General features: G+C 44.7%; 2 protein-coding genes and 1 long non-coding RNA gene across 3 annotated transcripts; 1 reads left to right on the top strand and 2 right to left on the bottom strand.

Moving 5' to 3' along the window:
• Positions 1-2,892, bottom strand: LOC101164391 (homocysteine S-methyltransferase). The gene is made up of 8 exons (XM_011474426.3): positions 2,651-2,892; positions 2,180-2,247; positions 1,910-2,067; positions 1,722-1,825; positions 1,458-1,619; positions 1,152-1,357; positions 411-490; positions 1-331 (listed from the first exon to the last, which is right to left on the bottom strand). The coding sequence occupies exons 1-8, from the start codon at positions 2,753-2,755 to the stop codon at positions 252-254; spliced, it is 963 nt and encodes a 320-aa protein (XP_011472728.1). The 5' UTR covers positions 2,756-2,892; the 3' UTR covers positions 1-251.
• A 230-nt stretch (positions 2,893-3,122) lies between these two features.
• Positions 3,123-24,317, top strand: nme7 (NME/NM23 family member 7). The gene is made up of 12 exons (XM_023954485.1): positions 3,123-3,225; positions 3,870-3,971; positions 4,159-4,325; positions 7,443-7,553; positions 10,213-10,263; positions 10,352-10,559; positions 10,637-10,742; positions 17,256-17,320; positions 17,447-17,515; positions 17,637-17,738; positions 23,715-23,822; positions 24,263-24,317. Exons 1-12 carry the CDS (start codon positions 3,223-3,225, stop codon positions 24,293-24,295), a joined length of 1,125 nt encoding a protein of 374 aa, XP_023810253.1. The 5' UTR covers positions 3,123-3,222; the 3' UTR covers positions 24,296-24,317.
• On the bottom strand, positions 20,721-21,987 carry LOC110014979. Its single transcript, XR_002290028.2, has 2 exons — positions 21,116-21,987; positions 20,721-21,035 (listed from the first exon to the last, which is right to left on the bottom strand). It is a non-coding gene; the product is annotated as an uncharacterized LOC110014979 (long non-coding RNA).
• Positions 24,318-24,330: the final 13 nt, after the last annotated feature.

Below are 24,330 nucleotides of genomic sequence, written 5' to 3'. Positions count from 1 at the left end.
TTGTAAAGAATTTTGGCTTTATTTACATTTAATTTAGCTTCAGGCATACAAACCCCTGAAAAGAATTTCTGAGTTGGCTTTGTGATTTGACCTTTTCCTATTTTTCCCACTGGACTCTATTGTTAATAAATTTGTTGTCATTGTCCTTCCTGAAACCTCCTCCTCCTCACTTTTCTGCATGTTTACATCCATCCTGATGCCGTCACTTCAGCTGGCTCCCAGGCCCAGGGAGGGGCTGTAAAGTTCTGCTTTCAAGGCTGTCCGTCGCAACTTCCTTTTAAGACTTTTCTCAACTCTGCGATCTCAGCAGGACTGATGCAGCAGCAGCCACCTGGCAGACAGAACACGGCTCAGAGAAAACACAGCAAAAGAGGCGATGGCTGACGGGAAGGGAGAGCAGCTCATCGTACCTATCAGAGCAGCACCCTGCTTCACCCATCTGCGGCTCAACTCAGGGATCCATATCGACGATTCCCCTCGAGCTTGCCACCTTTAAACAAAAACAAAAAAAATAGCATTTATTAAAACTTTGACGGAGATGCAAATAATAATGCCAGGATGCCTGCAAATGATGCTACATGTGGGTGTTTGGTCACTGATACAGCCGACTGTTTTAGTTTTTAAAGATTTAAAGACCTGTTTAGTGCAAATTTTTTGTTTGAATTGAAGGATGCAAACATTCATTCATCTGTTAAACCTGCTTAGAGGTTGCTGGAGCCTATCCGGCTACTGTTGGGCAAAGGCAGGGTTACAGCCTGTACAGTTCTTCAATTCACAGCCTGTTTTTGGGCTGTGGAGGTAACGGGCTGCCCGTCAACAAACGCATGCTGGAGGGGGACATGCAGCCTCCACACAGGAAGGTCCCAGCTGGGATTTAACCCACAGCCTTCTCGCTAACCACAACCCCCACCGGGCAGCTGGACCAGCGGGTAAAAACAGACGTGTTTCTTTGAAACGGCTCAACAAAATGAAACCCAGTAAATTAACTCTCAATTTACAGAAATTATTCACAATCTGAAATGGTAAAAAAAAAATCTGTTTAGACAACATTACGCCTTGTTTGTAGTCCACAGTAGATAAATGTCTCCCTGTCTGCTCTCCCTCGCCGCAGAACAGAACCAGCGTGGTAGAAACCCTGCTCACAGACTCACCCCTGCTGGGAGTCGTACTCCCAGCCACTGTTGGGGTACACCACCCAGCTCATGTCTGGGCTCAGCTGAGAGCTGGCAGAGTCCAGGAGGGGCTCCACCACCGTTGGGGAGCAGCAGTTGACTCCTACGGCGAGCAGCTGGGCGGACCTGCTGGCGACCCGCACAGCCTCTGCGAAAGGGCTGCCATCGGAAATTCGTGTCTCGTCCTAAAGGTGGTTTCGGACCACAACAGAAGCCAAGCTGTGACCAGAGTCTCTAAAAACTGGTGCTACACTAGACAGAAGCTTTTCCTCTCCGGCGGTCTACCTTAACGGAGAAGGACAGCCAGGCGCTGGAGTCGGGGAACTCTCTGAGCAGCTCCACCACAGCGTCGGCCTCTTTGATACTTGGGATTGTCTCAAAGGCGAGGAGGTCAGCTCCGGCTGCCAATAAGCCCTCAACCTGCGGCCGATGCCAGTCTTTCAGCTCCTGCACTCCATAAAAAAATGAACCAGGGGACAGCAGCAGTCACCCACCACATAGTTCTCTGTCCACCAACAGTGCAGCCCAAAGGAGGTGTAAAACCCTCACATCAACAGTCATCTTCTCTGCAAAAGTCCCCGTGTACTCCGAGGTATCATGTAAATAGGCTCCATATGATCCAATTGAGCCCGCCACCAAAGGGCCCGTATTCCCTTAAAGAAGAATAAATAAGACAAAGATGAGGATCAAAATCCACAGGGACGAATACATCGATCAAAAAGTGTTTTGTTTCTTACCAGAGCCAAAATTTTTCACCACTTCTCTGGCAAGATGGACTCCAGACATCAGCAGCTCCTTGGCCCGTTCAGCGCTCATGCCCAGGTGGGTTACAAAACCCTGGACGCTCGCCTGGTACGTGGCCGTGGTGATGACATCAGCCCCACTCAGGAGGAACCTGTTGCCAAAGAGAAACTCTCGTTTTAGTCATCAGCACCAGTACATAGAGAAAAATGACACAAAATTTGACTAAACTGACGTGACTATTGAAAACCTGCGCATCAACTGACCTGTGATGAGCATCTTTTATGGCCTTGGGATTCGTGTGCAAAAGTCTGGCACTCCACAGAGGATCTCCCTTTGTACACACACACACATAAATAACATAAAATTACCTTTAAATCTGCACGTAAGGAACTAACAGGTAAATACTGGTATTGACTACCATATTTGTCATGGTTAGAAAATCCCTTTCACTGTGAAACCGTTTTTTTTCCCCTCCATTCACACCATCTTCCAGTTCATCTTTCCGGGCGTTACTTAAGTACTACTTGAGTAGTAACGCATAACAAATGATGCTCCTGAGTGAAGCAGAAACCAACTTCACAGGACACAATGGCTCTATCTAGTGGTTTACTGAGTTTGTTACAAGTTGTATGCGCACGAGACCGGACCACAGTCTTTATGTGCGCTTTAATGCATTTATTGCCCAAAAACGTTCAAAGCAACCATTGGATAATATCATAACATATTTACTTTACCTGTAGTTGTGCCCCGTGTGCTTCCAGTTCAGTTGCTAAACCTCCATCCAGGATCAAAGGCCTGTTTCGGTTAATGAAGAGTCTCAACCGAGCAGATGAACCCATGGAGCAACTCTGGATTTGCGATTAATTGCAACTTAATCCAAAAGTGGGACCCTAATCTAACGACGTTGGACTAATTTGGCTAACATGTACCACATCCGTCAATGTTGTTGTTCCGGGTGCAAAAGTCAACAGTTGCGTTTAAAGACATCCGTACATTTGACCTTCTAAGGTTGTCAAAACACAAGTCAATGTTGTCAAACTGATACTTCTTTTTTCAATAAAAAATGTGTGAACAATAAAAGGTCTTCAAAAAAATATATTAAAACTACTTAACAATATTTCTTTTGAGATGTGAGCGCGCAACAGTGTTTTTTGTTTTGTTTTTTTGTTCAGAATTGTCAGAGGTGCTCAACGACGGTTTTTCATGAACGCACCTTGGCTGGTTGCTATAGATACGAATCGGAGCCCGGGATAACTGCCGTCCATTAAACAGAGCTACGACATTTAGCTTTTGTTTACTTGTTAAAATGGTAAGCGTTTATCGCCCCTCTTTATTTAAAAACGTTCCAAAACGCTTTAATGATATAAAACGTATAATTAATTTTGAACAAATTGAAGATGTTGTTGTTTGCTAAACTCCGCTTAGCAACTTTTAGCAGATCTAGGAAAGCAAGGTGCTAACTCTTCTGTGGAACTAAGTGTGTCTTGTAATTATTTCTCCTGAAATATAAATAAGTTTAATAGCACGGAACATGTTTTAATTGAATATAGATTTTAGCAAAGCGTGTCAGGTCAATCCAGGGTTTAGCAGTCGACGAATAAACACTAGTATGTGCTTTTGATTTCAAATTAAAAAGCTGTTTTTATGGAAATGTTTTCTGATTGGTCAGTTTGCATCGACATATGTTGGCTGATACAAATAATAGTAGAAATACCCCCCCTTTTTATGGTCACTTTCTGTCTTGGTGATGCTAATAATGCAGAATCCCACCAATACTGGTATGTTTAACATTCAAATCTGGCACTGGGGTCCCTGCTGTGCAATGCTAAAGGCTTAATTGTATCTCACATGGTTGAACATACATCAGAAGTTTAGTCAAACGTTTTACTGGATTCACGCCACTGCATTTTATTTCTTGCTGTTTAGAATTTGACTGACTTCTTGTCTCTTCAGGAGGATCGCTATGCTTTTCTAGCTGAATGGTTTGACCCCATCGCAGCTCTGATGAGACGCTTCCAGCTGTTCTATTACCCCAACGATGGCTCCATGGAAATGGTAAAAAAAACAATAATTATTATAATTCCACTTATTTCTGATTACTGATTTCTTTTCTGTAGCTTTTGAACACATTGAATAGTTTAAAGGTTGTGATTGCAGTCTTTGCCTCCTTCTCAAATGTATAAATCATTGAACAATCTACAAGTCTGAGTGTGTGTGTGTGTTTTTTTTTATCACTCTACAGTTCGATGTGAAAAACCAGCGGGTATTTTTAAAAAGGATCAAGTATGATGACATCCATCCACGGGATTTGTTTGTTGGGAACCGAGTGAATGTTTTCTCCCGGCAGCTAAATCTGATAGATTATGGAGATCAGTACACAAGAAACAAGCTGGGCAGCAAAAAAGAAAGGTACGATTGGTTAAGCTGCACGTAAGTCTCTTTTATCCCCTCTAGTTACTGCACATACCATTCAGATTTATGTGCAAGCTCTTGAAAAGAATGACTGGAAGAGAAGCTTTTTTCCAGACGCCTCAAAAATGTAAAGCGGTCAGTGGAAATCAGAAAACATTACTGTTTACGTAAATAGTTTTACAAACTTCATGTTTTAATAAAACACATCAAAGTTGAAGGCACCATAAAGCATCATAAATGAAAAAAAAGATAAAGATTGATTAATGTACTTTGAGTTTTTTTTTTTTTAACAAAAAATAAAATAGTGACATAAACATGATAAACAGAAAGTAATAAAGTGCTTGAAAAACGAGTTGGTAGAAGTAAAATCTTTTGAATTCCCACCCCCAATCTTACTTTATTTTATGCAGACATTTTTGCTGATAAAAGATGTAATCATTATTCACATAAGATTTTAAAAAAAATAGAAAAAGTGACCAAAATTGACTGCATCATATCAAGTCATTAGGTTTTTAAGATTTCATGCGGCTCACCCTCTTTTATGTGGAAGGTGTGTTCGAGTCACGTTCAATGAAAATTGTGTTTTTGGTGTTTGCAACTTTTTCTTTTGATATTTTTCTGATCATGGAGTCCATATAGAAAGAAAATTAGGCTGAAAATTGCTCTTCTGAGTATTTCTTTAATCAAATCGTTGTGAATCAGGAACAGAAGAAAAAATGCGGCTGGAAAAAGATCAGATTTGTGGCGTAGAAAATACTCCGGGCGGCCTTTGTGAATAGGATTGTTAAGAAAAAAGTTATATTAATATGAATGAAAATTTATTAAAATATTATTTTCATTAAAAGGCCTATATCATGCAAAATCAACTTTTTAGAGCTTTTACGTGTATTATAATGTGAATTCCTCACAAAAACAAACCCAAAGTGGTATTCTGATTAATTCACGGTTCTCTGGGTATTCCTCTAAAAACCTGCACTATGAGCACCAGCCCCTCCCAATCCACTTTGTGACGTCACAAAGTGAGGAAGAGTCTGCGCTGCCAGCACTGACCCCAGGCAAACACACACTCGCTTTCTCCGTGGAGCTAGCGGTGATCGGCTTAACGCTTTCCTTTTAATTTGCCCAAAATGCACATCCATCTTTGCAAAAGTTCGGATGTCGTTTTTTTCTTTGTGTGCGTGAAACACAGACACGCCGCCGAGGCCGACTCTAGAATGACATCATGAAATGGACGGCACCTTCAAGGAGGGAAAGGCGGAGCCTCAGAGATCAAGTCGTCTTACTTCCGGGCAGAAAAAAATTGCTGTGATAATAACAAATATTTCCTAAAAAGGATTCAAGGATTCAAGAAGTTTTTATTGCCATATTCTGTGTAGCTACACAGAGTAGGAATTTGTTTCGGTGCAAATGTGCAACATAAAACAGAAGAACAGTAAGCAACAACATTTTTACAAATGGACAGAACAAAAATATAAATAGAGTCAGTAGTGCAAGGGGTGTCAAAACAGTGCAAACTGAGAATGTTCAAGGTGCAGGTAGTGGGCTGGTGACTGATTGGACATTGAAGTGAAATTTAGGGGGGGGGGGGGGGGGTTACAGGGCGTTTAAGAGTCTGACTGCAGAGGGAAAGAAACTGTTCTTGTGTCTGGAGGTTCTGGTCCTGATGGACCTTAGCCTCCTGCCTGAAGGGAGTAGTTTCAGTAGGGAATGTCCAGGGTGGGAAGGGTCGGCAGCTATCCGGCCTGCACGTCCCCGGGTTCTGGAGACATATAGTTCCTGGACAGATGGGAGGCTGCAGCCGATCACCTTCTCTGCTGAGCGCACAATACGCTGTAGCCTGTTAATGTCCCTGGTTGTGGCACTAGTGTACCACACGGTGATGGAGGAGGTGAGGATGGACTCAATGATGGCCGTGTAGAACTGCACCATCATCTGGGCCGGCAGCCGGGCTTTCTTCAACTGCCGCAGGAAGTACATCCTCTGCTGGGCCTTTTTGAGGAGAGAGCAGATGGATGGCTCCCACTTGAGGTCCTGCGTGATGGTGGTGCAGAGGAAACGCACAGAGTCCACTAGGTTGATAGGAGAGTCTGACAGGGTGAGAGGGGGTGAGGGGGGTGTGACTCTCCTGAAGTCCACGATCATCTCCACTGTCTTCTGGGTGTTCAGCTCCAGGTTGTTGATGCTGCACCACGACCCCAGCCAGTCCACCTCCCTCCTATAGGCAGACTCATCATCATTAGAGATGAGTCCGATGAGGGTGGTGTCATCTGCAAACTTGATCAGTTTGACAGAGTCATGGCTGGAGGTGCAGCAGTTAGTGTACAGGGAGAAGAGCAGAGGGGAAAGTACACAGCCCTGTGGAGTTCCTGTGCTGATGCATTGGGTGGTGGAGACATTCTTCCCCAGCCGCACACACTGCCTCCGGTCCATTAGGAAGTCAGTGATCCACCTGCAGGTGGAGTCAGGCACGTTGAGCTGGAGGAGCTTTTCCTGGAGCAGAGAGGGGAGGATGGTATTGAACGCAGAGCTGAAGTCCACGAACAGAATCCTAGCATAGGTTCCCGGGGAGTCCAGGTGCTGCAGGATGAAGTGTAGGGCCTGGTTGATGGCATCGTCTACAGACCTATTGGCTCTGTAGGCGAACTGCAGAGGGTCCAGGAGGGGGGAGGTGAAGGATTTGAGGTGGGGGAGGACCAGACGCTCGAATGACTTCATGACTACAGACGTGAGTGCCACAGGCCTGTAGTCATTGAGGCCAGTTATGCGGGGGTTCTTGGGGACAGGGGGACAAAAAATGTGTTTAGCGGACCAAAGGTATTGTCATACGCATGGATATAGTTTACTGTAAAAGGCTTAAGCATAGCGAGATGTCGGCCCTTTAAAAGCTGCACATACCAGTGTTGTGGTGGCAGCATTATGGCGAGGGTTCAAAGCTAATGGAAGGATTAAAACACGCAAATCAGAAAGGTGAACATCATCTCCACAGGACGCTGAAGTAAAGTTATGTCAAAGGTTTCTTTCATCTTTCCCCTCATTTTGTGAGTTCTTGAAGAAGACTATGTGACGGTGCTGTGATGTTTTCTCTGAAGCTGTTTTCTGTCTCCGTCTGTGCAGAACTCTCGCTCTGATAAAGCCAGATGTTGTGACTAAGATCGGGGATGTGATGGAATTGGTTTACTCCTCCAACCTGATCGTGACCAAAGCTAAGATGACCAGACTTTCATGGTGAGATCACGATGACCCTCCAGATGTGCTGGAGCAACCTGTCAGACATTTACTGACATGATTCTTTGGATGTAGAAAAACAACAGTGGACTGAACTTTAGGAAACTAAAATGTGAATGGATTTGACATTCATTCTGTTTACTTGTTTGTTTGTACACATATTTCATTTACACTTGATTATCTTGCAAGAAATACAAGGAATCTGGAAAACGTCACCTGAACTTTTCAGTACCAGGTATTTATCTATGAGTCACACTGGTTGAATATGTTCTGGATCCGTTTTGGGTCAGTGAATCGGTTCCAATCGGATTCTTTCAAAATGAACCTGTCATGATTTGATTTTGTTGTCTTGTTTTTGGTCCTTGTTCTGTCTTGTTTCTGTTTCCTGTTTTATTTTGAAAGTCTCCTGTCTTGTCTGGTTTCTTGAGTTTTACTTCCTTTGGTTCCCATTCAGCCCTGATCGTGTCCACCTGTGTCTTGTCTGCCCTGTCTGTATATAAGTCTTGTCCCTGCCTTCCTCCTGTGTTGGTCCAGTACCCCTGTTATGGTGTTCATGCCTTGTTCCTTGTCCCTCGCCATGCCACAGTAAGTTTTAGTTTTGTTTTGTCATCCTGCTCTGCAGCGCTTTTTGTTACTATTAAACCCCTTGCCCTTGAACCACGTGCCCCTGCCTCTGCATTCTGGGTCCTACCGGCTCTCGAGCCCCCCTGCACCTTGACAGAATGGACCAACCAAATTTTCTGGACCCAGCAGAGCAGGACTAAACTGGGAGCCGTCTCGCCATGAGGGGGGGTCGACGTCGCCGTCGTCCCCGCCGTCCCCCACAGTCACGTTCAGTGGTGGTCCGGGATGCACCACAGCCACGTTCAGTGGTGGTCCCGGATGCACCACAACCTCCCCCAGTGGTGGTCCCGGACGCACCACAGCCATGTCCAGTGGTGGTCCCGGACGCACCCCAACCCGTCCCGGCTCCCAGGGGGGTGCCGCCTGCACCCCGACCCATCCCAGCTCCCAGGGGGGTGCCGCCTGCGCCCCGACCCGTCCCGGCTCCCAGGGGGGTGCCGCCTGCGCCCCGATGGGTCCCCGGTTCCACTGCCACGCCTGACCCGCCTGAGCTCGGCTCCACGCCTGACCCGCCTGAGCTCGGCTCCACGCCTGACCCGCCTGAGCTCGGCTCCACGCCTGACCCGCCAGAGCTTGACTGCTGGCCCGACCCACCGGAGCCTGACTGCTGGCCCGACCCGCCGGAGCCTGACTGCTGGCCCGACCCGCCGGAGCCTGACTGCTGGCCCGACCCGCCGGAGCCTGACTGCTGGCCCGACCCGCCGGAGCCTGACTGCTGGCCCGACCCGCCGGAGCCTGACTGCTGGCCCGACCCGCCGGAGCCTGACTGCTGGCCCGACCCGCCGGAGCCTGACTGCTGGCCCGACCCGCCGGAGCCTGACTGCTGGCCCGACCCGCCGGAGCCTGACTCCATGCCTGACTCCATGCCTGACTCCATGCCTGACTCCACGCCTGACTCCACGCCTGACTCCACGCCTGACTCCACGCCTGACTCCACGCCTGACTCCACGCCTGACTCCACGCCTGACTCCACGCCTGACTCCACGCCTGACTCCACGCCTGACTCCACGCCTGACTCCACGCCTGACTCCACCACGCCTGACGACTCCACCACGCCTGACGACTCCCCCACGCCTGACGACTCCACCACGCCTGACGACTCCACCACGTCTGACGACTCCACCACGCCTGACGACTCCACCACGCCTGACCTGCCTCGCCGGACCGCACGGCCCCCCGGCCGTCCTCCGGACCTGCCTCGCCGGACCGCTCGGCCCCCGGCCGTCCTCCGGACCTGCCTCGCCGGACGGCGCGGACCCCCGGCCGTTCTCCGGACTCTTGTGCCCGTCGAGGTTTATCCTCCGGGGCCCCCCCCTCATGTGACTTTTGGAACCTCGGAGCGGTTCCTTGAGGGGGGGGTACTGTCATGATTTGATTTTGTTGTCTTGTTTTTGGTCCTTGTTCTGTCTTGTTTCTGTTTCCTGTTTTATTTTGAAAGTCTCCTGTCTTGTCTGGTTTCTTGAGTTTTACTTCCTTTGGTTCCCATTCAGCCCTGATCGTGTCCACCTGTGTCTTGTCTGCCCTGTCTGTATATAAGTCTTGTCTCTGCCTTCCTCCTGTGTTGGTCCAGTACCCCTGTTATGGTGTTCATGCCTTGTTCCTTGTCCCTCGCCATGCCACAGTAAGTTTTAGTTTTGTTTTGTCATCCTGCTCTGCAGCGCTTTTTGTTACTATTAAACCCCTTGCCCTTGAACCACGTGCCCCTGCCTCTGCATTCTGGGTCCTACCGGCTCTCGAGCCCCCCTGCACCTTGACAGAACCAACATCCAATATGAACCGTATCGTCAGCCACAAATTCCGACATGAATCGATCCGTTGTAGAAATGAATCGTTTCCCCCCTAAGATCTATTAACAATAATAAACAAAAATGTGCTTTATTGAGATAAATACAGCGACTGCTGAATGTTTTTGAAATGACTAAAGTCTCAAGTGGTGTCATTATTTTATTTTAAATAGAAAACGAACAACTTTATAGGATATTTGTAATCTTTTGGTCTCCTATTAACTTTGCTTCCTGCTTTTGCTGGACTGCAGGAGCCAGGCTGCAGACTTCTACATGGAGCATCAGTCCAAGTCTTTCTTTAAGTGAGTTCTCTCCGTATTAGACTTCTCTGTTTTTTTACCGTGTTTCCATTCAAATCATTACTTCGCTTCCTATTGCTCCATTTTGCAGTAACCTGGTACAGTTTATGTCCTCGGGCCCTGTGGTTGCTATGGAGATAATGGGTGACGAGGCCACGTCTGTCTGGAGGAAGCTCCTGGGACCCGCGGATTCTGCAGCAGCACGGAGGGAGGCCCCACAGAGCATCCGCGCTCACTTTGGGACAGACGGCCTTCAAAATGTCGGGCACGGCTCCGAGTCGCTCGATGCAGCAGCAAGAGTAAGGGCTTTCTGTGAAAAACCTTGCAGTGTATCCACATGTGCTCCGTTTCCAGTCTTCTTCTTTGTTTTTCTTAGGAGCTAGAATTCTTTTTCCCTTCTGCAATTGGCCACGGACCCTCCAACACAGCCACCTTTACAGACTGCACGTGCTGCATAATCAAACCTCATGCTGTGTCCGACGGTAAGGAGCAGAGCTTTGAGGACTGGATTCTTTCTGGAGGATTCATAGATCCCTGAATCCCCTTAATTTCTCTTTCCATATTACATTTCCAGCTGAATGACACGTTTGACTTCTGTGTAGAAACACAGCAAAGCAAATGAAGAAACAAGTAAAATAGCTCAAAATAAATCAAAGAATGAACACTTTTCATAACACCGGGCTTAACCAGTCCCCTCTGAATAGTTCTGGCTGGTATTTCTAAAGGGCCAACAGGTGAAGACACAAAGGAATTCCTGAACCGATCCAGTTCACCCAGCTGAACTCTGATGGGACAGGTCAGATTCTCGAGTGTAGAGTATGGGATGGATCAGAGGATTCTTCTCTGCATGTGTGTCTTTGTGCTCAAACGGATAATCAAGACAGACGAGACCGGTCTGCTCAATGGATCTTACTCATATGGAATTTGGCCTTGGGTTTTTCCAAATCCCTGCCTTGATCCCGGCTCTTGGAGCATGCCGCCAGAGCTGTGACCTGTGAAATGTGAAATCCTCGGGGCAGAGCTGGAGTCAGCACACAGTTAGGTCCTGTCTGAGGGGAAACCTGGTTATTGATCCACCTTGGAGCAAACAGCAGCTCACATTCACATAGATATACTTGATAGGATCCTTAAGCAAAATGAGTTTCTGAGTGTTTGCTGTAGTTGTCTTATCACCACTTTCCTTCCAATTACAAGAACATGTCCTGCCTTCCAGCGGTAGTTTCACTTTCTCTGGATTAAATTTTCACAAGTGTTTCACAACTTCATATTGTGAATGAATGCACCTTTTTTATTATTATTGGTGAAAACATTTGAGCACAGTGCTGCCTGAGAGCATCAGTCTGCACAGCTTCAAACCCCCTGCATGGGGCTGGGTGCTATGAGCCCAACATTTAGTTATTATTATTGATGAAATCTCAACTAAAAGTCACCATGAAAGACGAAATATCAAGTAAAGTGGAGTCAGATATTCTTTAATGAATAATAACAGATGCCATTGTAGAAGTCTGTAGGAGTCATCCTGCTTTTATTCAGCAGAAAAGAGAATCTCTAAGCGCAGAGATTCCACTAACCCATCCTTCTTTAGGTTAAAAATGACATGTCTGACTTTATTACAACAGATGTTTGAGGAAAAAAGTAAAAGGAACCGAATTAAAGAACAAAATTTAAATGTAAACAGTCAGAAACTGTATAATAGATCAGTCAAAAAAAAACTGATTACACCAAAGATTTAAGCTCAAATAAAACATCCTGAAAATAAACATATATTACGTTAGTGTTTTGTTGAAAAAGTACAAACATTTTTCATTTGTTACAGAACTGTGATTGTTCTGTAACAAATGCAAAAAATATTTTTTGTGCTCCTTTTAATTCATGCATTCATGTCTGTTTTATTTTATTTTATAAGTATAAATGAAGTTAAAAGAGAAATTATGATTTAAAAAAATTCACCTGCAAGAAGTGACTTAATTATTTTGCCTTTTTTGACAGAAATACAGCAGATTTCCTCATATATAAATGAGGATGCATTTTTGCAGAATTCTGGCATCAACATAATCAGCATCTTCCGAAAGTTCTTTTCTTTGTTGGCTCATCTTTATTTATTAGTTTTTAAAAAAATATTGTGCTGTTATACCTGGTATGAAAGACAAAGCTTAAACTTCTTCTAAAAAGTATCGCTTTAAGCTAGAAATTTCCGTTAAACTTGAACGTTTCTGCCGTCATTCAGTTGTTTTTTGTCTTGAGAGCTTCTTGTAGCGCTGCTTCATTTGTCAAATGGTTCAGAATCCAGTTTTTCATTTCAAGTATTCTTCCTTTTTTCGGACATTGACATGATTTTTCTTGTCACTGTTTTTCAAATGTTGCTATCTTTGGCCTTTTTAGTCCTCAATATTTACATTTTTGAAGTACCGTAATAATAAAATGTTCTCTCTCAGATTAGCTATGGCTGCAGCCTTTGGAGTTCATATCAGCCATTAGCATTTATTAGCTTCCTTATCTAATTTCATCCAGCACTTGCTTGAACGTTCAATCATTGATTACTGTTTTGAATTTTCTTTTTCTGCTTATAGTTAAACCTGTTGTTTTTTGCAGGAAATGCACCTTTTTCTGGGGAACAGCAACCTTTGTAAATGTGGTCCGATTGTTTGGAGCATTCCGGTGTGTATTAATGCCATGTCAGCGTGCAGACGCATCCGCCATGATCCACTCAAACATTTACAGCCCATTTTGTGGCTTTTTTCCCCCTCATGTTGCTGTTGTGTAATAAGCACAACCATGGTTTGTTGAATGGAAACCACTATGGAGCAGCTGTAACGGTTATAAAACCTTATCTGGATCGAAAGGCCCCCCCGTGTATATCTGCAGTGATTGTTGGTGGCTGCTGTCATTTCTTCCTCTCTGTACATCAGGACGGCAGTGTGACTCAGACATGCAGCTCTAATACAATAATGTCTGTTCTTTTTATAGAATCAAGAGCCCTATTTTGTATTCAGGAGATGGTGGTGATCTCACTTCTGGAGTCAATTTCCAGCGGAAAAGTTGATGTGATTTTAAAGCTGGATAAAGAGTTAAAAGGCTAAATGGCTGCTAAATAAGTATTTCTTCATTACTGAGTCATTTACTCATTTTCTGGTCTGATGTTGCGTTCAGGCACCGCCAGATCTAAAGGAAGCAGCTATTTTTCTCAAAGAGAAAAATCTTGTGCTAAAGTTGTTTATTTTTTACTATTAAATGATTATACATTTATCTTTATAGTGGTACATAATTAAAACATGCTGGTTAAAAGCAGTACTAGTTCAATTCTTTTTGAAATAAAAGAGGACGACAGCTTTACGGTCTCTGCAGAAAGGACCCGCCGTAGCGAATGCTGTATTTGGAGGTAGCCAAATACAGCATTCCCACTGTAAAGCATGGTGGTGGTGTAGTGATGGTCTGAACCACCAAAAAGCCCAGTTTTACATCAAAAATAAACACACCTATGTCTAGTTCCAAGGTTTTCTTGCTGGAGGGTTCTGTGGAAGCTCCCACTGTGCAGCGATCGACAGAGAAATGCCGTCACAAGCAGAGAAGTCTGTTTTATCATCCGGACCCTGGAAAGAGCACTGGAAGGGTTGAAACTGGAGCATAACAGCCTTAGCATGTAATTAATGCCAATCAGGGCGCCAGGCAATCCTCCATCTGGTGTTGTCGTGACAACAGCTGGATGGTGGTTCCAGCACAAGGAAAGCTTTGCTGCAGGAATTAATGCTTGACAAACAAGATTCTCTTCAAATGTCTCCAGCAGCAATCCTATGTATGCTGTTGGCTCTGAAGGACAAATGGCCAACATCCTATAGTTGATCTTTTCTTTTTTCAAATTGATGGATTTGATTTATTTCAAGACATTTCAGCATTAAAAATGAAGGAAAAAGACAATCGACATAAAAAATACATACATTAAAATCTGTTTTAGATGTTAATACATAAACTGCTTAGAAAATAAAGAAAATGGTGCTTTCCTGTTGACATCATGATTTTTCCTAATCATAAATAGAGGTATTTGCACATACACATCCAACACACACAGATGGAACAATGTTTCACTTAGATTTAATGATCATCAGATCAGATCTGTGAAAATGCTTGAAGAGCAGTGAGAGAAAGAATTTTTTCTAATCTTACCGTGTTTTTCTTAACTTTTTTTAAAAAATATACCATAATCTGGTTCCTAATATGTATTTAAAGTTATTAATACTTTTCTTAGTCCAGTGAAGGGACTGTGCAGACTTCTACCTGTTTACCAGCTGTCCTCACTTCCTGCTAGAGGGAGTCTTCCATCAGTCTTCCTTGATTCTGACCCCAAACACCGGTCCCTAAAGACTGTTTTGTTACAAACTTTGGCCTCAGCTAAGGTTGCTCATGATATTTATGATCTCTCAGTACAGTTCAGAGACATTTCACATCTGGAGGTCTCACATTTTTTTGCCCAACTTGGCCTTTGTGGCTTTTCTCACCCATTGTTCTGACAGCATTCACTTCACCTGAGGATCAGAGGTTGCTGTGGCCTCAAATCAACAGGACAGATATATATATATATTTTTTGTGTTTGTGTGTAAAAGGTCACACTTTTGTGTCAGAGAAGGCTTTTTGTAGATCAACCACAGAACAGTGGAGTGTGGAGGCAATTGCTTTGTTTTTCACGGCATTTGTGAGCCCACTAAATCCTAGCTAACTGTCGGCCTCCACACAAAGGAGTTTCCATTCGGGACAGGAAGTTGGTCCTTATCTCTCTCCTTTGTTGGGTTTGGAGGGATTATTCTGCTTTTGACGTGAGCCAGGCTGTGTTTGCTCCTGGGATGTCACATGAGCGGAGGAAGCATTTCCAACTGATTATTGTTTGAGATGAACTGGTCTGCAAATACACTAGTTTCACAAACGTATTGAAGTACATCGCACTGCTTGCTTCTCACCAAGTTCCCATCCATATTACAATGTGTTCTGTCAAACATTCTGTAACTCAGCTTCAGTCAGTTGAGCCCACGGCCTCCAGAGCTCCATAAAAGTGGCAGGAAGTGGGAATCCCATTAATCCGTTTAGAGTGAACGGACAAGGCCTCATGGGAATGCAGCTTTTGTTTCTGAGTGGAGTGGAGAATGTCCAGTCTTTGTCGTCCAAATGTACTCTCAGTGAATACAGTAACCAGGTTTCCCCAATGCCTCACACTGTTATAAAAAAATAAAATAAAAAATGGCTGTGAGGAAAGGAATCAGCATGTTGCAGTGACACACCAAAAGATCCACTTTGATGAAATTCTTTGGGGATTTTCATGTGTTCCCATAGCACTTTTCTCATGGTAGAGGACATATACTAGGGACATGCAGATTGAAAACACGTTTCTGAGTATTTATTTAATGATTCAAACAGTTGTGAATCAGCTTGTAGTGACATGGGAGCCACAAGCTCCCTGCTCCGCTCCATTCAGATGGATCCACTGATGGACAAATAGATCCACGTTCAAATTTGTTTTCCTCGCCTGATCTGACATCTGGCTCAAAACTGGAAAGCTCCAGTATCGCTCGCCAATTTTGTTGCACCGTTAATGTTATGTTGGGGTTGTGAGAGGCTGTAAGATAGGAGGGCGTGGAGATGGATGATGGGAAATGGGGGGAGGGCTTACTCCATGCCAACAGCCCACCACTCAGAGGTGGGCGTGGGATGAACTACTGCTGCTCTGCTGAAACTATGTCCTGAAAAAAACGTCTGATCAAAGTGGGACTCAGAAACTCAGATCTGAGCCTGACTAAAATGACTTTTTGGAGGACTGGATGTTAAGTCGTAACCACTGACCCCAGTGAAGGAAGCTAACTGTTTTATCTAAAAGTTGTATCATGAGGTACACTTACTTTTCAGTCTCTGTTTCTACAGTTCACCTTACTCCTGGTCAGATAAATGGTGACAGAGTGGTTTGAGTAATTCTTCATCCATGGGTGTATTTGTTTCATTTGGGGAGCTGTAAGAATCCACTGATCTTTTTTTGGCATCTTTGTTTACCAAACTCTGAATGGGATTAAAGTGAAGTATGCATAGTCTTCCGTGTTAAATGTTCCATTTTTCTGATATTTATTCTTAGGAGCGGAGCATTTGCAGATAGCGTAGCCTCAGTGTTCGAAACAGTTTGACTATTTTAAAGTCAGCTTGCAGTGTTTACCTTCAGTCCCCTGGGAATATATTTGGTCTGAGCCGAGAATAGAAACTCGGCCTGAACAGGTCGTCCAGCTGAGGACAAAGTGTGCCGAAGCGCTCGCTCCCATTCCCCTCAAGAATCCCTCAAGTAACTCATTTACGGGACAGCTATGACTAGACGCAGCCTATCATGGCCATGATAAAGGAAGTTGTGACTGAAATTACACCCAGACATGACTGGAACAGAGAAGTTTCTGTTGCCAGGCACCCAGAATAGGATCACCTAGCAACAGCAGCAGCTGCTGTGGGAGCTGAGTTATGCGTATCTAAAGCAGACTGCTGTCTGCCGCTGTCTGGGGAGTGCACAGGGGGCTCAGGGGGGGGTTTATTACCTGTTGCATTTAGCCAGACTGTGACAGAACCAGAAGAAAATCTGACAGGGCTGACCGAGCCTCTCAATGTGAAAGCTGTGGTTGTTCACTGCAGCAGGAGGAATTGATGGAAAATGTCTGCGTGAGGCGGACACAAGCTGCTTTTGCCATTGGCTGACGGAGATCCTGAGGCTGGCGCCCTCTTTCACATGTGTTGCTGCAGCCGCCTGACCTTCACTGTAACTTATGCAGATCTGTTCCATCATTTCTACTAAAACGCATGGACACAGTGACATGCACGTAAAAGGATCACCTTCAGTTTCCACAGAAACTGAGACTGAGTTACAGCATTTAAGTAACAATACTGTTGGTTTTGCTTCATTTAATGTAAGCCAAAAGTCTGATTTATTGGATAAAACTCACAAAAGCTGGAGGACATGAAGCCCTTTGATGTGTTCACAGGTCTCACAGGGAAGATCCTCAACTCCATATCTGCAGCTGGATTTGAAATCTCTGCACTTCAGATGGTAAAACTTGAACATTTCTGCTGTCTTTTGGGCTCTAAACTGGGTTTGAATGTGAATCATTTACGTGTTCGGGTAAGAAAGCTTCACGTGCGCACGTTCCTGAGTTTGTGTTTCTGTTTTTGACAGTTCAACATGGAGCGGGTGAACGCAGAGGAGTTCTATGAGGTTTACAAAGGGGTTGTTTTAGAGTATCCTGTGAGTACCAACCATCTCATCGTGGGCTTTTTCCCCCGCAAAAAGCAAACGACAAGAGATGTTTGCTTTGATTTTTGCACAAAAAGAAAACACCCGCCTGCTTGCTTGCATGTGCTGTCAGGGTATGGTGACGGAGCTGTGCTCTGGACCCTGCATGGCTCTGGAGATCCGAGGCACAGACACACCCAAGACCTTCAGGGAATTCTGCGGCCCGGCTGATCCAGTGAGTATTTTCCCCAGTTGGATCCTCCTCACACGGTTATGTTTGCTCTTTCCGAGTAAAGCCAACTTCATGCCAATCCTTTTCCCTTTCTGCCTCAGAGATTTTTCAGAGTATTTTAGTTGTTTTATGAAGTCCGGGACTGATGTGTTGAAAAAAACTTGAGTCCAGTAGAAAAACAATCTTTTGTTTGTGAACGCTTGAGTGTATAGTTGGCACAATGTACATTTAGGACAAACAAGCATATCAGAAAACGAACACTTGAGAGGAACCGTTGTGTGTTTGGTGCTGCTGCAGCTGCAGGGCTGTTCTAGAACATGATGTGAAATCTAATGATAAGACACGCTGCTGGGTTGCTATGACACCGTACCTGCACGCTTCTTCCCACGCGCGGTGGCTGCCCATGACTCAGCTGTGAAGGCTGTTCAAGAGTCTCAAAGATTTTTGTGCTGAAATTTCCCTTTTCTGTGCCATTGCGTTCTGTGTTTAGCAACACATCATTTCCCTTTCAGAGAAGGAAAAGCCTCTTTTAGGAGCACAAACGTAACATTTAATATAGACACAAACTGCCCTGCATGCCTGCATTAGCTGAGTTCTTTAGAGAAAACTGCCACAGACAGCCTTTTATAAGCCGCTGTAGATGTAAAAGTAGATTCTTGCTGTGTCTTTCTGTTTTTCATCCTTCCAGGTAAACACTAGTCTTTCATCTGTTGACTCCACTCGGAGTTCTGTAACTTGTCTGATTGCCTCCGATGTGTGGGCCCTGCGGTTTCATCAGCGCGTGACCCCGGGCTCACCCCGGTGCCGTCTGACACATCAGCACTCCCGGCTCACGGTGGAACTGGGTTGTTGGAATTGCCGCGCGAGCAGAAAGTCGCCGATGCACAGAGGCCATCAGGCGGCTGCTTGGCAGCCAGCAGATGTCTGCGGAGCTTTCCCACAGACCGCGTTCGTCTTTTGAGATTATTGTTGGAGAGCCAAATGCACAAACGGCACGGCTCTGGACTGTGTGAAAATGTCTATGAGGTTCAGCTGTTTGTGGGAGGAATTGATTATTCATTCATTCCAGCTGACTAATCCATAACCAGCTCATGTCAAATAGGAAAAAAAAACAATGGGAGGCATTGACCTTAAACTTATTTCATCGTGAAGGTGAATCACCTTTTTGGGTGGTGGGACTCGGACACCTCCACCCTCCGCTGAGTCAGTCCCTCAGTCATGAGGCTGCGCTCCATCTCGTGACATGTCCTCCTAACAGAGTGGACAGACACAGCCCTCCTCTGTTAGACGAGCCGGACCCCGCCAGACCAAACGCCCCCCCACATTTAAATACATCTGTCCCCGTCTACACAACACCACAGTGATCCCAGATGTGGAGTCTAAAAATAGCTCTGAAACGTGGAGTTTCCTGTTACAGCAGAGAAATACATTGATGAAAATATTGATTTTTCTTTTTTCTGCTCTTAATGGGTTTGTGAAAATGGATATGGTCTGTCTCTGTGGAGCAAAGATACCGCTCTGTAGTAAACATGAAAGGCTATCACCTGCTTCAGCACCATCTATTGACTTTCTTCTGTAATCCTTGGAGAAAGACTTCTAATTTAGCAGTTTAGCTTGTTTGGTTTTTTTGGCAGCTAGCTTTTCAGGATGACCTCTAACGTTCTCTGCAGTGAAGATAATACATGAAACATTATCCATCCTCCTCTTTTGTTTTTCATTTAAGGAGTTAAGACTGTTTTAGAGAAAATATTTCCTGAAGAGCTGCTAACTTTAGTGTTTGTGATCGAATTTGAACTCTTTTACTCTCATGTTTTGTTGCACTACAACCATAAACATAATACAGTAGTTAGGTGTCACTGCCAAACTACAGAGTCCCTGTGATTTAGGCCTGCACAATATACCGCAAATTTATCGTTATCGCGACATTAAGCTGTGCAATATGCATACCGAAAAAGACGGCGAAAATCGCAATAAATGGTTACCTTAAATTTGCTAAAACAATCTCATGGCAGCTTGAAATATTGAACAAATGAAATAAATCCCTTTATGCATTTAACCAATCGGAAGGACCCGTTTACGTTGTTGATCAATCAGATGAGCCCTTTTATGTTTGATGTTTGCCTCCTACGTCGACGAGGGTCATTTGGAGTCTAATTTTTAAACTGTTGCAGTGAACACGGAAATTATGTTTTTGGTTGTTTTGCTAATTGTTTATACACCGCGAATTATATCGTTATCGCAATATTAATCACCAATATCGCATATCGCGAGTTTTCCTCATATCGTGCAGCCCTACTGTGATTTAGATTTATAAGTTCACGATTCAGCATTTCATTTTAAAGATAGATAGATAGATAGATAGATAGACTTTAATAATCCAGAAGGAAATTTTAAGTGGCTAGACTTAGATTTAGATTTTTCTAAATCCTTTTCTAAAACCCTCTTTGTTTGTTAAGGAACAGAATTTTTACATAATCGGGGATTTTAATCGCACAAAGGTAGAACCTTTATTAAGAAAATCATGGTTTAGTACAGAAAAGAAAAAGTAAAAATGCAGTTTTTATGCTTTAAAAAGTATTTGTTTGAAAAGGAAACATGGATATTATTATTAATGTCTAGTTAATAAAGATGGATTTAGATCAAAATAAACTGTAAAAATAGGATGTAAAAGTAAAAATTAAAAGACTAAATCCACTGTAAACCCATGTGACTTTAAATGTCAGTGTTCTGCAAAGGCCTCGGAGGTTCATCAGTGAACAGTGATGACTTAGGGGCAGCAGGAGGCGGGACCGCTCAGACATCTGAGGAAAAACTGTTTGGCTCAAAGGCACATCCACCAAGACACAGACGTCTACCTAAACTGTCGGGCCAATACTCACAGAGCCAAGAACATCAACAAGAAGAGCTGGAGAGATCCATAAGAAGAAGTCCTGATTAGTGTTGTAAGGAGAAGGCTGGATGGATCCAAAACAGCAGACAACAGGCTGGTGGATGACAGTTTATTGAGAGCAGAGTAGATTTCACTTTGGTTTTGGAAAGATGGACTGAAAGGCTGGGAGGCAGGCAGGCGGACTCGAACCGAGCTTTTTGAGCTAAACTATCCAGAGGAACTGGGCTTCATACTGTCGTCTTGATGAGAGAAGTGGCTCCAACTGAGAAGGGGATGGAGCAAGAGACACACTCAGGAACACCTTCAATGAAATGAAACTATCTTTTTCACCTTTTTAAAAAAAAAATGCAGATCACATTTAGTATGTTAGAAGATTCCATTTCAACATTTCGTTCCAAACTGCAGTCTTCCTGTGGACACAGAAAGAAGAAACCCTCATCATTCTGCTGGGACCAGTGTTAAAGTTTCACCCAGCATTCTTTGCTTTTACCTGAAAGTACACGTCTGTACTGTCTCGTGGCTCTTTTTCCACAGATGGGTGTGGCAGGCAGCAGTGCGTTAAGGATCAAACATTTCTGGACAATCATGTGACCACAAGGTCGCTGTGCTCCGGCCGTTCCTATCCACGCAATCCAGCAGTCGGTGCAGGAGCCCTGTACACTGTTACAGTCATTAAAAACGCAGAACGCCAAGCCTCTTATAGGCAGATAATGCGATTACAGAGAACAGAGCTTTTTCTTGGAATATTGTTTTAACTTAGGACATTTGTGCCTAATTTCTCCTCCTCAGAGACTCATTAGGAAGCAGCAGCAGCATGGACAGGTCAACTAGGAGCATATCTTCTCTGGATAAACGGCACACAGAGGACTAACATTGATTCTCCTTGTTGAGGTCCCTTTAAATATCAGAAAGATTGGTTTGAGTTTTTATCACAATCTTCAGCTGATGACTCTTCTTGGGCACATCCAAAAAGCTCATTTATGGATGTTTATTTTCCTCAGGTGGTCACCTAACTTTATTCATCCCTACTAAGTCCCATATCATAACACTTCCCCCACAGACAGTACTGCAAATACAACTGCCACCGCGTGATGAAGATGCATTGGCAGAATCTTCAAGATTTTTTGGGCGTGGTCATAAGTGTAGACTGCGGCCATCAGGCGGGGATGATGCTAGTACGAAATTGGGCGACCACAGGGCGGTGGCAGACGGATCGCAGAGCTCTGATTAAACGATGTGTAAATGTCTCCGGATGGCGGATGTCCATATCAAGGGCCACCGGGGGGGGCAGGCCATTCTGGACTACTGGTCATTTGCAACTCGGATTTCGAGCACACATTATGTAATCTTGTCAATTTATAAATCTACAACAACATGCCTCCCAAGAAACCCAAACAAAAGGTCCAAGCAGTCCGACAACAGGAGTCTTCATCAGATGAAGAGCATCAATGCAGCTTCAATGGCGTCTCCCCATTTATATGCAGGGCCCACGGTGACAGGGAATCGCCAGATTGGTCATCGCCGGGCCCCTGACCCAGGTCAGCAGCCCATTTCAGGTGCCCGCGCTGGTACTGCACAATGTCTAACAATGGGATGGTGGCTGGAGGGCGACGATCTGAAATCGGCTGATCATCTTGAAGACCCTTCAATTATCTAATTATCGTACGGCTGCCTTCCTGCTGTTAATCAAATGTTCCCGGGCAGCCACTGACTGATGTCAAAAAAATTTTGTACTTTTCTTAAAACCTCTGCAGCGTGTAAAAATGCGACTGCCGGGTCCTGCTTACAAATGTCGCCGTGCGGCCACCTGACCGATTTCCTAAAAAAACGCACATTTGGGTCGCCGTGCGGTGGCGTTTAGAGATATGTGACTCAGTGGACCGAGTGTGACGTCACCCATAGAAAATGGCGTTCTCTCAGCTCCAACCAAATGAGGTCAATTCAGTCGCCACTTTATGACGAAATGGACGTCGCCATGTTGGACCCATCAGTGCTGTCTGTTGGGCAAACATTTTGAACGTTTAGGGTGGGGGGCATCCGGCACCACATACTGCGGCATCTGATTGGTTCGTTTCTGGGGTTTAACTGACTTAAATATGAAGAACAAACGTCACACACCTAGGTGCGTGAAAGCTAATGGAAAAGACTTTCCTCAGTAACATTCAAAAATAATGTAGCTAAAAATCCACCTTTTGAACTTCCCTGAAACGTTTAAAATATCTTCGATGTTCTAAATTCAGTGAATTTTAGTTAACTTGCAGGTTAAGCTCTTAGTGATTGATTGTCTTGGTGGGTTAACTGAAGCCAAAGCAGAGCTCAGTTGGTCCACACTTCCTGTTCTTTCAGACGGAGTCTCTTGAGCTTCACTTCCACAATCTTTTGAACGTGTTTGTTTTGAAGGAGCATTTTTGTTTGGGAAGACAATGGATGCCTTTAAAGACAAGGCCGGTGCTGGGCTGCCCTTGAATCTTTTTCCTGCATCCTGTGCACTCTGGTGTACGTCAGCGCAGTAACCGTTTCTCTGCCACCAGACTCAGCCTGCAGTAACCGAACATCTACGACAGCTTCATCTGCACGACTCGTGCGTTACCACACTCTTTGACCAACGGTCTTCTTGCTGAATTGAATTCTCTCCAGCTGATGAAGAACCCTGTGGGAGGGTTACATTTCCTGGAGACTCTCAGCCCAGCTTTGACCTTGGGAGTGTCTGATCTTGAAAGGAAGCCCTTTTTTCGAGATAAATACTTTTTCCCAGAAAGAAGTCCCTGCTGTTTCTGAGCAAAAACCTGTTATTTTCAGGGCTTTTATATGTCTGAGGTGGTTTGGAACCACAGGAAAAGAACTGAGAACAGTTTAGGTAATCAGATTGTTTCCACTTCGAATGAGAGGTGAGCTTTTTTCCACACTTCTAAAGGATCACATGTTGCTTTGCTGAGTAATCGGTGATTTAGTAACACCCTTGAGAACAGGATGTGCTGTGTCAAAATCTCTGTGAATTCAGACCGCATGTGTGCCGCTCCAGTTCCCCTTTGTTCCTGATAACTTAAGTTTCAGTTGAATTCCACAATGGAGATGTTTTCCTTCAACAGGAAATCGCACGGCATCTTCGGCCCAACACGCTGCGCGCCCTGTACGGCAAAGACAAAGTACGGAACGCTGTCCACTGCACAGACCTCCCTGAAGACGGGGTTTTGGAGGTGGGTAGCACCCATCCACATTGTTCCTTGCACTTTGTCCTTTGGTTCATGCATAGGCGACCACCTTTCCTTTAGCAAAAACAGAACAGCCATGAGCCCCGACGTTCTTTGTGTTTGCAAACGTCTCGTGACCTCGCTCCGTGGGCTGGGGCAGCCTCAGATCACGCTGGCTTTGAGGAGAACAAGAAGGGCCGGGGAATTTCAAACAAAAGCATTGTTTTTGCAGAGTGTGGGCCTGAACCGTCCGACGTCATTGTTCAGGAAAACTCCTGATCTGTCGCCTGGACAAATGCCTCCTTGTTAAACATTAGCTGGCGACTGACTGAGCTGCCATTTTCCCAAGACATATTGACCAAGCAAGAGCTGGTGCAGAGTTTCCAGTGACATCAAACAATGAGGCGTCACACAGATCTCCTGACAGTGTTCACTCTCTTTTTCAGGTGCAGTACTTCTTCAAGATCTTGGACACATGAAATATTTGTTTTATTTGATACCAAAAAAAAAAAAT

The sequence above is a fragment of the Oryzias latipes genome, chromosome 4, assembly GCF_002234675.1.
Source record: "Oryzias latipes chromosome 4, ASM223467v1".
NCBI lineage: Eukaryota > Metazoa > Chordata > Actinopteri > Beloniformes > Adrianichthyidae > Oryzias > Oryzias latipes.
The sequence above is the reverse complement of the archived record's forward strand: the minus strand, read 5'-3'. Positions and strand labels throughout refer to the sequence as shown.